General features: G+C 41.7%; 1 protein-coding gene across 2 annotated transcripts in view; it reads right to left on the reverse strand.

Moving 5' to 3' along the window:
* The window catches only part of WWC2 (WW and C2 domain containing 2), a 202,421-nt gene that overhangs the window by 37,120 nt on the left and 150,486 nt on the right, over window positions 1-14,815 (reverse strand). For both annotated transcript variants that reach the window (XM_082715818.1, XM_082715817.1), the window contains exons 15-17: window positions 12,968-13,160; window positions 11,087-11,251; window positions 1,344-1,471 (exon numbers count right to left, since the gene is read on the reverse strand). In XM_082715818.1, coding sequence (XP_082571944.1) covers window positions 1,344-1,471; window positions 11,087-11,251; window positions 12,968-13,160 — 486 coding nt within the window. The remainder of the gene's footprint in view (window positions 1-1,343; window positions 1,472-11,086; window positions 11,252-12,967; window positions 13,161-14,815) is intronic.

The raw sequence follows: 14,815 nt of genomic DNA on the forward strand, positions 1-14,815 counted from the left end.
CACTCAGGGCCCCATTCCTCAGTGCGTCCTCAGAGAAAAGCAGCCAACCCCTCCTGTTTCCCTGGTCTCCAGTCATGCTCTGTGCTCACCCGGCCTGTAAGCAAGTGTTTCTTTCTCTGGCACACGGCCCTGTTTGGAGTCGCCAAACCCAGAGATTCCTACAGAGCACTCCTGTGCTGTTCCTCCCAGAGGAGGAAGGCAGTGGCGGGGGGGTGTCTCTCCAGATCTGCCACTGCTGAAGAGCAGTGGCCTGAATGTGCTTTGGATCATGGTTTATGGAAACCCTGAGCTGAGAGCCAACCTCCTCGCCTCTGTCTATGCAGTCATCCTCCCCGATCTAATACCTGGGAGCTCTGCTGCACTTGGGTACCACTGGTTGTTCTGTGACCCCGAGGGTCCTGAGACCACACTGTCCCTACGAGGGCTCCACTCTCCACTTAGCCTCTGGAGTGATGTCCCTCTGTGGAGCAGACTTCTAGAAGTTCTGTTTCGTGCTCTGCTGCTCTCTCAGTCTCGCTGGGAGCCTGCTGAGGGAGGCTCCCTCTCCACTGAGGTCTATATTTTCCTGTATATTGCCTCAGATTCACTTCTCCATACGTCCGACCTTCCAGAAAGTGGTTGCTTTTCCTGCTCATAGAACTGCTGCTCTTCTTCTCTTCAATCTCCTGTTGAGTTTCTAGGTGTTCAGAATGGCTTGAACTATCCAGCCGAATGCCTGGGACCGGATGAAATCTAGGTCTCCCTCTTCTCCACCATCTTGCTCACAACAGGTCTGTATATGTATGTGAATCGAGACAAAAACTATAGTAACATATGCTTTTTAAGGAGTGGTGGTGCAGAGAATGAGGAGGGAGCAGGAAAAAAAGATGGACATGGAAACAAATAGGGAGTGATCACTCTGAAGCGGTTTTCTAGGATGTGTGCTCTGACTTGCCCAAACCTAAACGCTACAATGGTACTTCTGGTAGCTTAAGGAAAAAGAAAGTAAGTTTTAAAATTTATGTATGAGTGGAAAATACACTACCACACCTTTTGAAACAGGTCTTTTTAGACTTAAGATTTAAAACAGCTCTGGAAAGAGTGTCAGAACTTAAGGAGTCAGGAACAAAGAACCTCTTTCCTCTGTTCACTCTGACACCATCCCCAGTGTCACTGTTGGCCTCTTTGACTCTCTAATGACCGAAGAGGGTCTTTCCTTCAGTGGCGGCTCCCTGCCATGGCGCCGCTTTCCAAAATTCCAGGGCAAGATCGGAACCCACGAAAGCCCCCTGAAAGTTTTTTAAAAGAAACGAAACACATCCTCTTTGAGTTCCCGGAGAGCAAAAGGAAACAACTGCGTTTACCAGTCTCCATCTGGACCTCGTTGCTCTTCTTCCTGCCCTGGTTCTTCTTCTTCTTCTTCCCGTGCTAACTGCCGCTCCACAGCCAGGAGCTCGGCTGATGTTCTTGCAAGTAAGGCGGACACAGCATCCTGGGGAGTAGAAAGCATATGGCAATGAACATGATCTACTGTGAGAAATGATTTAAAAACTCATCAGGTGGGGACGTAAGCTTCCAGTGGTGAAAAAGAAGGTAGTACAGGACCTAATCCTCCTGCTGAGAACAAATACGAAAGCTGAATAAAATAAAATGCAACATATAAACAAACCTCCGGCTGTTTTATTTTTTATTTTTTAAAGATTTTATTTATTTATCTGACAGACAGAGATCACAAGTAGGCACAGAAGCAGGCAGAGAGAGAGGTAGAAGCAGGCTCCCTGCTGAGCAAGAGAGCCAGATGCAGGGCTCGATCCCAGGACCCTGGGATCATAACCTGAGCTGAAAGCAGAGGCTTTAACCCACTGAGCCACCCAGGCGCCCCCCTCTGGCTGATTTAAAGCAATGGAAGAACATCATAGGCAATCAGGACTAGAGGCCAAGAATTTCACTAGTGTATACAGGACTAGAGGCCAAGATCCCAGGGAGGAGAGAAGTGCAAAGAGGTGAAGTGATGTCATTGCCACTCTTCTCCCTTGGGGACATGCGTCAGCTCTAGCGGTGGGGCATACAGGCTAAACTTGTGGCTGTTCAAAAGACTGGCAGTATCGATAGGATGCAAAGATGAAAACCGAGCTGAACCACCATGGCGGGCAGTGCGCAATAGGCCAGCGAGAGGAACCAGTAGTGAGTCCAGTCTTCTGTACAATATTCTTGATGTGCTATTTGCCATTCCTAAGTGGCATATGTGAAAGCAAGTGGTGAGAAACCAAATAAAACCCAGCTGTGAGGAGGCTAAAACAGGAAGCAGATGCTTCAGTTTCTTTATGGTCTCAGGTGTTTTTTTCCCTGGGGAGAGGAAAACTGGAACCCAGGTCCTCCAAGTGATCCAGGTGATCTGTAATCTGCCTTCTGGAAGAACATTAAATCCTCTCCAAAGCAAGGTATCATCCAGAGCCTCTACCATTCTTCATACATAATATTCAGCATCCACCGGAAACAGGACCCAATGAATGACTGAAGGCCAAGAACAGCAACAGATGAGACAAAAGAGGCAGGTCTACAGGTGATCCATATACTGCAGGTATTCAGAGAAGGAATTTACGTTTTTACAATCAGTACGTTCACAAAAACTGATGACATGATGAAGAATTTCACTAGTGTATACAGAAAGGACACCACATTAGCACATCTGAGTGAAATTGCTGAAAACCAAAGACAGAGAGAAAAATCTTGAGAACAGTGGAAAAAAAGATGCATCACTTTTGAAGGATCAGCTGTTCTCTGCAGCTCAACAGAACCAATAGACACCAGATGACAACAAAATGGTATCTTCGATGTGTTCAGAGAATTAACTGCCCACCTACACTTCTGAATATGCAGAAATAAAGTCCTTCACAAGTGGAAAGGAAGACACTGACAGATCTTCACTGGAAGAAATACCAGAGGGAGTTCTTCAGGTGGAACGAAAATGCCCAAATGGAAGCGCACTAATGCTGAAAGAAATGAAATACACCACGAAGGGTAAAGATGTGGGGAAATCTAAAAGAGTATCGACTGTCAATAAAACAGGATTTAAAATATACGTACCTAAAATACATGACCAATAATTTCATGGAAGGAGGAAAGGGAATAAATATAAAGACTTTTAAAACTCTTATACTGCATGGGAAAAAGTAAAAGCATTAATTTAAGGTAGCTTCTAATAATGCCAGGATACATGCTGTAATCACTAGGGATACAGCAAATAATAAAAGACTGTATTACTAATGATCTAGTAGGAAGGAAAATGAAATGTAAAAAATAAATGACTAATCCAAAAGAAGGAAAATGGAGAACAAAGAAATGTAAAAATGAGGAAAATGAAATGTAAAAATAATTGACTAATCCAAAAGAAGGAAAACAAGGAACAAAGATAGCACTGAAAGAAAACAAACAAGAAAATAGGGTCAAACCCAAATATATCACTAATAGAATTAAATGTAAATGAACTAAGTATTTCCATTAAATGGTAAAGATTTTAAGACTGGACAATAAACCAAAACCAACTCTATACTGCTTACAAGTGAAACACTTTAAATCAAAGAATTCAGAAGTGTTGAAAGTAAAAGGATGGAAAAAGATAGAACCATGAAAACACTAACCAAAAAAAGGGGCTGAGATAGCTTTATGAACACCGGACAGATTTTTTAAAATTAGAACAAATAAAGAGGGACATTTTATAACAACAAAAGGGCCAGTTGAACAGAAAGCTACAACAAAATGCTAAATTTATATTTATCTAAGACTATAGACCCAAAAGTCAGAAAGCAAAGACTAACAAACTAAAAGGAGAAACAGATGTCTATAATCATAAGTTGGGAGATTTTAATATATCTCTCCACAACCCGTAAAATAAGAGAACTGAAAAACCAGTAAATGTGGAAGATTTGAAGGACAAAATGAGCAAACTTGACCTGCAGAATGCATTCCTTTCAACAACACACAGAACTTTTACCAAAATTGACCACATTCTAAGCCATAAAGCAGGATTAATATTCTGTATGATTGAAGAGTATATACTCTAGTCCCTGAAAACAGTGAAATACAGCTAGAAACCAATAATAAAAAGATAACTAGAAAACCCCACTGTTTGGGAATTAAGTAAACATACTTCTAAAAATACCTCACAGACCAAAAAAGAAATTACAATGGAAATTGTAAACTATTTAAAATTCAGGAATGGTAGCATATTTTCATAATCTCATATTATCAAACTTGTGAAAAACAGCCAAAGCTATGCTCAAAAAGAATTTTTTAGCCCTAAATGCATATATGGGTAAAGAAGGTTGCTAAGCAGTGATCTAACTCAAGAAGAAAAAAATATAGCACATTACACCTAAAGAAAGTAGAAGCAAGGAAATAATAAAAGAGCAGAATTAACAAAACAGAAAACACATACATAAATCGGAAAAAAAAAAAAAAATCAATGAGGCCAAACGTTGTTTCTTTGAATAAAATAAAACACCTGACAAGTCCCTGGCAAGAGGGAGAAAGAACAGAAATGGTAAGAATTACCCATGTCAGAAACAAAACAGAGAACACAGCAAAGTCCTAGCATATATAAAAATAAGAAGGTATCACGAATAACTTCGCCAAATTTTTGGTAATATAGATAAAACAGACAAATCCTATAGAATATACTACTTTTACTAAAATGAATGTTAAGTACAGAAACCTGGAATAGTCCTATATGTAATAAAGAAATTGAATCTGTAATTAAAAAACATTTCACCAGCCCTTTTCAACTGGGATTCTGTGAGAATTAAGCCTAATGACCTCTAGTATCCATTATATTAAAGCAAAAAAAACAAAAACAAAAACAAAAAAAAACAAAAAACCACCACCTAGATTGCCATAAGTTACATGTCATCCTTGGGACAAATAAGAAAGTAGTCATTGAAAACATTTTTTATAGTGCTTACTTCCTTTGCAGAGCCTTAGTTGATAAAGGTTCCTTCTTAAAAGAAAATTACAGGCTGGGCTGGTGAATTTTCTTGGGAATTCTTCTGAATATTTAAGGAAGATATGACACCCATCTCACAAAAACCTTCTGTGGAAAGTAAAAAAGGAATGCTTTCTAACTTATATTATGAAGCCTGTAAAACCTCGATATCAAAAAATGACATTACAAAAAAAGAAAACTAAAGATTAATTTCCCTCATGAACGTAAAGAAAACTCAAACACAAAATCAAGAAATCTAATCCAGCAATGTATATAAAAACATATACACCACAATGAAGTCTGTCCTATCCTAGGAATCCAAGGGTGGTTTAACATTCAAAAGTCAAGTCAATCAATGTATAATTCACAACATTAAGAGAATAAAAGAGATCAATCATGTAATCAATTTAAGAAGTAAACGGTAAAAATGTTTGATAAAATTCAATATCCATGCATAACAGAAAGCCTCAGCAAACTAGAAAGAGTAAAAAACTTCTTTAATCTGAGAGCAATTATCTATAAATAGCCTCAAAAATCATTCTAAATGATGAATAATTGCAAGGTCTCACTCTGAAAAAAGTATAGTATTCTCCACAGAGGTAGACAACTAGGCCAACAGAATAGAACAGGATACCCATGAACAGACTCCCCCATGTTCAGGTCACTGGACTTACGACAAAGATGACACTGTCATGCAGCTGCGAAAGAAAATTTTTCTACAAATGATGCTGGGTCAATCAGCTATGATGTGGGTAAAAAGGAATCTTGACCCCTACCTCACACCTTATACAAAAAGTAATTTCAGTTGAATTTAGATCTAAATGTGAACGGTAAGGCAATAAAGCTTTTATAAGACAATGCAATAAACCATCTTCATGATCCTGGGGTGGTGAATAGTTCTTAAATAGCAAAGGAAAGTACTGAGCATCCAGGGAAAAACTGATTGGTAAGACTACGTTAAGCCTGAGTCCTTCTTCCATTGACCAAGAGGCAACATTAAGAAAATGAAAAGGCAAGCCACAAAGTAGTAAAAGATATTTGGAAAAAACCAAAACCTATTAGACAAAACACTCAAGTCTAAAATTAAGAATTGCTATCAACCTATTTTTAAAAAGAGAATCCAGTAGAAAAAAAAAAAACAAAAAAAATCTTGAACAGACATTTCACAAAAGATGACATCCATCTGGCCATTAAACATTATAACAGGGGAACGCACAAAACAGGAGAGTACTATCTATCTATCTATCACAACGGCTAAAATAAAGAAGATAAATAAAGACATGTAGGAGATGCTAATAGCAACACTACTCATAACAGCCTCCGAATCAGAAACTCAAATGTCCATCGACAGCAGAATGGATAAAGAAAGTGATATAATTATACGATGACCTCTCACGCAGCGTGGAGCATGAATGAACTACAATTACACAGAAACACAGGTGTGCTGCACAAACATATTGCTGAACAGGAGGTGCCAGACACCAAAGAACATGCACTGTATGATTCCATTTTATCAAGTTCAAAGACAGAAATCAGGATGGAGATGATCTTTAGGGGAGAGTGGTAATGACTAAATGGGGCACAAGGGAGGATTCTGGGGGTCCTGGGAATGGACTATACCCTGGGTGGTAGCTACACAGGTGTGTTGGCTTTGTGGAAATTCCCTGGAAAATTCACATTCACACGACCTTTGTACACTTTGTTAAAATCTCTCCATCACTCCTCTCCACAAAAGAAACGAGTTAAAGTGAGATTAGAATAAGATGACACCACTGTGAACCTAAGAAACACCAGTAGAATACTCATCCAGTAAAAGCAGAGCACACACTTTCCCAGGGGCACATAGAACATTCTCCAGGAATGGTAGCATATGCTAGGTCATGAAACAAGCTTCAGGAAACTTAGAAGGACTGAAATCTTACAAAGTATGTTCTATGACCACACTGTAATGACATAAAAAATCAATAATATAAGGAAATCATAAGAAGTAACAAAGATGTGGAAATTCACACATTCTTAAATAACCAATGAGTCAAAGAAGTCATGAGGAAAAATCAGAAAACACATAGAGATGAATGAAAATGAAGACATATCAGAGTTGGTAAGACACTGCTCCAACAGCACTCAGCAAGAGATTTATAGCCAGGAGTGCCTGTGTCAAAGCAGAAGAAAGATCTCAAATCTATAACCTAAACTTCTACCTTAGGAAATGGAAAAAGAGCAAACCTAAAGTAATCAGAAAGAAGGAAATAATAAACACTACTCTCTCTCTCTCTCTAAAAAAAAAACAAAACAAAAAACAGGATTGTCAGATGGAGTCCCATGTTGGGCTCCAACTGAGGCTGGAGCCTGCTAAAATTTTCTCTTTCCCTCTCCCTCTGCCCCTCTTCCCTGCCCCTCTCTAATAATAATAATGACAGAGTAGAAATTTATGAAATAGCAGATAGAGAAATATTAGAGATCAGTGGAGCCAAAAGGTGATTTTTCGAAAAGATTCAAAAAAGTAAAAACTTTTAGCTAAATTAACCAAGAAAAATAGAGAAAAAGTTCAAATTACTGAAAGTAGGAGACAAAGAGGGAATAGCACTGTCAAATCCACAGTAAAAAAATGAATTATAAGGGTTACTACAAACAACTGTTTGCCCACAAGTCAGACAACCCAGATAAATGAACACATTCTAGAAAGACACAAAACTACTCAAAGTGACATTATAACAAAGTTCTGAGTAGACTTATAATAAGTAAGAGACTGAATTAATAAACAAAAACTTTCCCAAAGTCCAAACCCAGAGGGTTTCACTGCCAAGTTCTACCAAACATTTTAAGAAGAATAATACCATTTCTTCTCAAACTCTTCCAAAAGACCGTTTACAAGGGAATACTTCCTAAACTCATTCCCTGAGGCCAAAATTACTCTGATGTTGAAACCAAAGACATCAGGAGAAAACTATGAATACAGGGGGAAAAAAAAAACTCAACAAAATACGAGGAAACTAAATTAATAACATAAAAAGGATTATACACTATGACCAAGTGGGATTTATCCTGGGAATGCGATGTTGGTTTGACATCTGAAAATCAATAAACCATATGAACAGAATAAAGGATAAAAACCACATGTCATCTCAAAAGAGCCAGAAAAGACCAATTAAATCCACAGCTTTTACAATAAAACACTCAACAAACTCGGAAACGGATTTCCCTCCATTCGACGAAGGGCAGTTACAACAAACCACAGCAGAAATCATACGTAGCGGTGAAAAACTGAAAATTTCCCCTTTAGATCACATCCATGACAAGGATGTCTGTTCTCACCACTTCCTGCGATATCAAAATGGAAGTTCTAGCCAGGCCGAAGGGGCAAGAAAACAAAATAAAAGGCAACTGGAAAAAAAGAAGTAAAACCAACTCTATTTGCAGAAGATAGAATCTTACCTATAGGAAATCCTAGGGAATCCACAAAAAAACTATTTGACCTAATAAACCTAGTCAGTGAGGTTGCAAGATGCAAGACAAGTAATCAAAATCAATTGTGCAATGAATAATCTGAAAATGAAATTAAGAAAACAGTTCTATTTACAATAACATCAAGAAGAATAAAGTTAACCAAAGATGTAAGATTTTGGGCTCTGAAGAGGGCAAATCATATCACACAGAAAGAAAAACTCAAAAGGATCAGAGACCTAAAAATAACATGGAACTTTCAAACTCTCAGAAGAAAACACGGGACTAAATCTTTATGATGTTTGGCTGGGCAAAGTCTTCCTAGACAGGACACCCATAGCACAAGCAATGCAAGAAAAAAAAAAAAAACAACAACTGGCAATCTGGACTTTGATCAAAATTTACAATTTTGTATTGCAAACAAAACCACCAGGAAAGTGAAAAGAAACCCACTGAATGAGAGAAAATATCTGCAAGTTATTTATTGGATAAGGGACTAGTATCAAGAATATATGAGGAACTTTTATAACTTAATAATAAAATAATAAATAAAGAGATAATAATCAAGTGAAATAGTAAAAAGATGAAGTCATCTAAAACACAAAGGATCCAACTAGGCAGCTCTCAAAAAAAAAAATTAAAAATATACCAATGAGAGGAGAAGGGAGTTGAACCATGAGAACTGGAAGGGGAGGTGAACGATGAGAGACTGTGGACTCTGAAAAACAATCTGAGGGTTTTGAAGGGGCGGGGGGTGGGAGGTTGGGGGAACCAGGTGGTGGGTATTAGGGAGGGCACGGATTGCATGGAGCACTGGGTGTGGTGCAAAAACAGTGAATACTGTTATGCTGAAGAAAATAAATAAATTAAAAAAAATTAAAAATATATATATACCAATGGCCCATAAGTCCATGAAAATGTGCTCAGGATCAGGAGTCCTTAGGGAACTATACATCAAAACCACAAAAGCGCCTCACACCGCCTGGCCAAAATCAAAAAGACAAGTAATAACGTGTGGCAAAGCTGGGCTGGCAGGAGTCCGCACACATAGTAAGGCTGGAAACGGTGCCCCCACTGGGGAGGACAGCTTGTCAGCTCCTCAAGACGTTAAAACACAGAGCTATGACCCAGCAGGTCCACCCCTAGGTACGGACGCCAAAAAGGAATGAAAACGTATGTCCTAACAAACCCTTGTACAGATGTTCACAGCAGGGGTATTCATAGTCAAAAGTGGAAACAGCCCAAATGCCCACGTACTGATGAACAGATAAACTAGTACACCCACATAATAGAGCATTCTTCGGAACGATAAGGGAATGGGGTACGAATACACACTAGCGTCCGGAGGTACTCTGAAAACGCAACGCGAAGTCGAAGAAGTATTAGTCCATGTACATGAAATGTCCATGGTAAGCAAATTTACAGAGGCAGCAGGATGAGTGGTTGCCTTGGGGGAAAGGCCTTAGCGAGGATGGGGAGCCACTGCTCATGAGTAGAGGGAACCTTTCTGGGATGGTGACAATGTTGGAAGACTACGTCGTGGTGACAGTGACCCAGCTCCGTGAATACACTAAAAACCACTGAACGGTGTGGTTCGGATGGGTGAACTGTACGTTTTCCATGGAGGAACCACATGGTATGTGAATTACACTGCATCAAGCTGTTAAACAATTTACCCACACTGGGACCATCCCATCGGCGCTCTCCAAGGTCCAAGTCTGATTTCATCATCCCGTGCACCTCCCCTAGCATCGACCACAAACCGGGGCGTGTGACACAAGCTTGACCCACACTCTTGCATCCCTTTCACCACCCACCACGACGTCCACTGTCGTTCCTTGCACCCAAGAGATGATCAGTGATTATCTGACTTCTGCTCAGTAAACTCTTTCCTCAGAGATACCCGAATATGCACTTGAACTTGGTAACGACGTTCACAGACGCCAAGTCAGTGATGAATGGCTTCCCAGAATGCCCCCTCTGTAAATTTTTAGAAGTGCTGAATGTGGATGACCTGTTGGTTTATAACAAACTCAACAGAAAATATTTATCACTTTACTGATGTAACAAATAGTGACTAAGACTAATCTTTAGCCTTAGTCATTTAACGGCTGCAAACGATCCGAGTTCCAAATGTATAACCTGAGCACAACATATAAAAGTATAAATTTAGGGACACCTGAGTGGCTCAGTGGGTTAAGCATCTGCCTTCAGCTCGGGTCGTGGTCTCGGGATCCTGGATCGAGCCCCGCATCGGGCTCTCTGCTCAGCAGGGAGCCTGCTCCCTCCCCCCTCCGCCTGCCTCTCTGCCTGCTTGTGATCTCTGTCTCTCTGTCAAATAAATAAGTAAAATCTTTTTTAAAAATAATAAATAAATAAATAAAAGTATAAATTTAAAGCGAAAGGTTTTCCAGGGTCACCTAACCCCGCTATGACTCCGCATCAGTTTATTCTGATGGAAGGGAGTGTGAGCAGAGACAAGCGGTTCTTTTATAAGCTATACCTGAAACGAGGCTGGAAATTATCTTTCTTTCCTGTTTCGAGTTGTTGGGAAGCTGCGAAGAAGGGGTGAGCCGGGGGAGGAAGGGTGGTGAAGGGGACTGGGAACAGGCCGGTACCGCGGCACCCCACGTTCCACATTATCTCCTTCAGTCACGCCTCTGGACTCCAGGTTGGACTCACCAAGTCTATCGCATCTATTAGCGACTGCGTCGTTTGGAATACAGAGTCCTCGTTTCCCTCGTCATTCTTTTTGCAAGACATTTGCTTGGAAGGAAGCAGGTTATACCACAGAGTGAAAATCTCGCTGGAAAATGGTAAATCAGCCAGACTGATCTGAGTTCCAGCCTGCGTGAAACGAAAGGGATGGGTGGAGAAAAGAAGAGAAAATAAGATGTTTAAATTCATATTTGCTTCCTCTCATGTAATTAAGATTATTGGGCTAGCCCGTTTCAGGGTTTAAAAAATACAGTTGTCAGGATATAAAGAATTGGTAAATTTTTTTTTTAACCTGAAGGTGTGACTAAGTAAGATATAACCCCAATCTAGAAGCTAACCCCAGGATTATTTTGTAAGATACTGTTTTGCTAAGACCTAATGACTTAAGGACGCAACTTTTTGTATTTTTTAAAGAAAAGTCAAAAAATAAATTAAAAAATAAACAACTAAGCATAAATCATAATAGCTCTCACAATATGCTGTAAGAGTCATTTGATTATTACTCACAAAAACCCATTATCCAGTATAAAAATCAAAAACCAGGGACACCTGGGTGGTTCAGTTGTTTAAGCGTCTGCCTTGGGCTCAGGTCATGATCCCAGGGTCCCGGGGTCGAGCCCATGCCAGGCTCCCTGCTCAGGGGAACCTGCTTCTCCCTCTCCTCCCCACTCATGCTCTCTGTCACTATTTCTACCTCTCTCTCAAATAAATAAATAAAATCTTAAAACAAAACAAAACCAAAATCTTACTGTGGCTCTTAAATGAGAGACCAGATAGCAAATTTTTTCTTCGGATATGCAGAATGTCAAGAAAAGTTTTCACATTCGAGCAAATGACATATATGAGCCAGAATCTAATTAAATGGTACCATTTTTTAAGGCTATTAATTAACATATTCACTAACTTTAAGGAGCTTCTGACACACATATCTACTGTAGCAATCTGCTAGCCTCATGAGTCTGTTATCTTTGTTTCTCTTTTTACTGCCATGTAATATTATCAAATATTTTTTTTCGTACCAAGAAAAGGAAATACTAATAAGAAATTTATCACCCTTAGGAACTTTGTTCAGCACGAAGCGTGTTTTTGTGTTTCTGACTGTTCTGCAGAGAAAAGTTCAACCCGAAACCCGTGTTACTGTTTGGACACACGGGCAGCCCCTCGCTCCCTGCATTTGACCATCCTATGTACCTTTTCCGGTGTGTAATGGTTTTCTGGCTGTTACGTACAAGGGCGTGTTAAACTCACCATTAGTTATAGGTGATTTCTCTAAAAAGCAACATTTAAGTCTTCCTAGAAGCGATGATACCAGGGCTAGAGAGAATATAATAAAGGGACCGGACACTCAGTCTCCTGCTTAATTTAAATCTACAACAGTGAATCACGTGTGGAATGTCTTTTTGCTCTCCGGCTCCATTGTTCACCAGCTGTGGGACCCTAGACTTACCACCTCTTCTGAAAAAAAAAAAAAGAGGTACTTGTACCTCTTCCCTGAGACTGTCATGAGGATTAGATGATATGCACAAACCGCCCAACACAAGACTCATGTTGGGAGCAGTGAGCGTGCTTCAGAGTGATCATCATGGCAGAGGGCACCGGGCAGAACGGGAGACAGATTTTACAGAAAATCACAATTAATAAGCAGAACTGAGAGGTCTTGAATAAGAGAATGAAAACCAGCAATCCCCGCTTAAAATAAAAAAAATGAGAGCATCGCTGCTGTGCCCGAGGTCCTGGGCGGATCTGTGGGGTGTCAGAGCCAGCGCACAGGCGTCTAGAGAGCTCTTCTCCAAATACACCCCACCCCGGGCCTTCTGTGGTGATGGGGCCTGGGAAATGACCTACCAGGCATTCTTCACTCCAGTGTCTGCTAACAGAGCAAAGGTCTACTCTCAGCGTCTTCTGCTGTAAGGCTGTTTGGGAAATCGCCACTCTGAACACGTCGTTGAATAAGATGCATTCTGTGGCCGGATGGACCTTTGTGCGAAACAGACAGCTGACGTCCGCTGAGGAGGGCAGCAGAGCAACCCTGAAGTAGCTGCAAAGAGCAAGAGTCAAAGGATTTCACTGGACCTTGGACGACACCGGAGCCGGTCCGACCGCGCCCAGCGGCAGAGAGAAGGCTCCGTCCTCCGCCCACCCGAGCCCACGGTGCCCCGTGCCTGCCAGTCAGTCCAGGGCTGCAGCAAAGACAAAATCCATGGGGCGGATGAATGTGACATCCCACCTGCCCAGGACAGCCAATTCCGAAGTAAAGTTCTCTGAGTCCGGGAAGATGGGATCATGCAAAGCCAATTCTGTCCCCAAGAATCTTCACCCCCGAGAGTTAAACAGGGGTGCTGGTGATCATTTCCCAGGACTGGACTACATTACCCTACGGGTTCACAATTCCTAGAAATGGCCCGAGGTATTTTCTTTTAAATCCCAGAAAGAAAAGCCCATTAAATCTGCCCCCCACCCCAATTCTGGGCTGATCTAATTCCTATTCTAAAAGACACCTTTCTCCAATTATGAAAACTGTAAATTCACAGGCAGGCCTGAGGGATGTCCTACTATTTCTGTATTTTTATATCAGAATAGAAAATTGATGACGCAATATGTACAATTATGGAATTATCAGAATATAAAAACCAACTACGGAAAGTCAGCCTGAGGGGACTGCGGGGCCTTGCTCGGCTGCTGTTAAGACTGGAGATGGGGCAGAAGAAATCTGTTCCCGAAAGCCAGGAGGGGAAGTGCGGCTGCAGAGCTGGAATGGAGGAAGCCCTTTGCTGCCCCTCCAGACCTCAGTTTCCCTCTGTGCCAGTGGCCTAACCACTTCCGCAACCCCAAAATGTTTCCACCAGAGGCAGCAGGGGGCGAAAGTCGCTCTTCCTTGCATTCTGCTGTAGGTGGGGTCTCTCCACACTGGAGGCAGGAGCCCACCAGCTGGAGGGTAGCTCTGCCTGGTGTAATTAATAACCAGAAAGTAAAATTTGAAATTGGGGGCGGGAGCATCCAAACACCCCTGGACCACTTTTGCAATACTTCCCTTTTGGCAGCGTCTTTATTCAGGCCGAGGCTTTCATGTAGGGGCTTAGGAACACGGCCCTAGACATCTCAGGTAGGCGCAGACCAGTCCATGAGTAACTGCCCGCGAGCTGGGCGCATCAGAGCCCGCTGCACTCACTGCCTGAGGACAGTCACGGGTCCTGAACTGTGCTGGCTGTCACCCTACTCCAGGGATACTTTGTTTGACTTCCCAGGAGGAAAGTGAGAGTGACCGTGATTGGCTCGGCAGTGGCACTTCTGGGGACGCCCGCCCTTAACAGCATGAGGTTAAAGAAGATGCGGGTTCTCTTGGGGACTTCGGTGGTTTTCTCCCGACTGGTGGGTTGGCTCTCCCTGTTCGTAGGTTCGACCCCTGGTGGAGTGGTCTTCTCCCAGGTGATGCCTCACTGAAATGAAAAGGCTGCCGACACCCCAGGATTTCAGCCTACTCACTGGTCGGGAGAAGTCCCAGATGGTATTGTCAAGCCAGTCTTCCCTGAATACTACTGACCGGCCTTCCTAATCTCAGATCCAGTACGCAGGCTCTCTGGGGTGATGCAGACACGCCCCAGGAAGCCTTCCCTCCTCCTGGTCTCCCTATTTAACACGGACCACCCCCCCCACCACCCCCCACACACACCTTGAACTCAGGAGACCCCGCAG

Source organism: Mustela nivalis, assembly GCF_964662115.1.
Source record: "Mustela nivalis genome assembly, chromosome: 20".
Lineage (NCBI taxonomy): Eukaryota > Metazoa > Chordata > Mammalia > Carnivora > Mustelidae > Mustela > Mustela nivalis.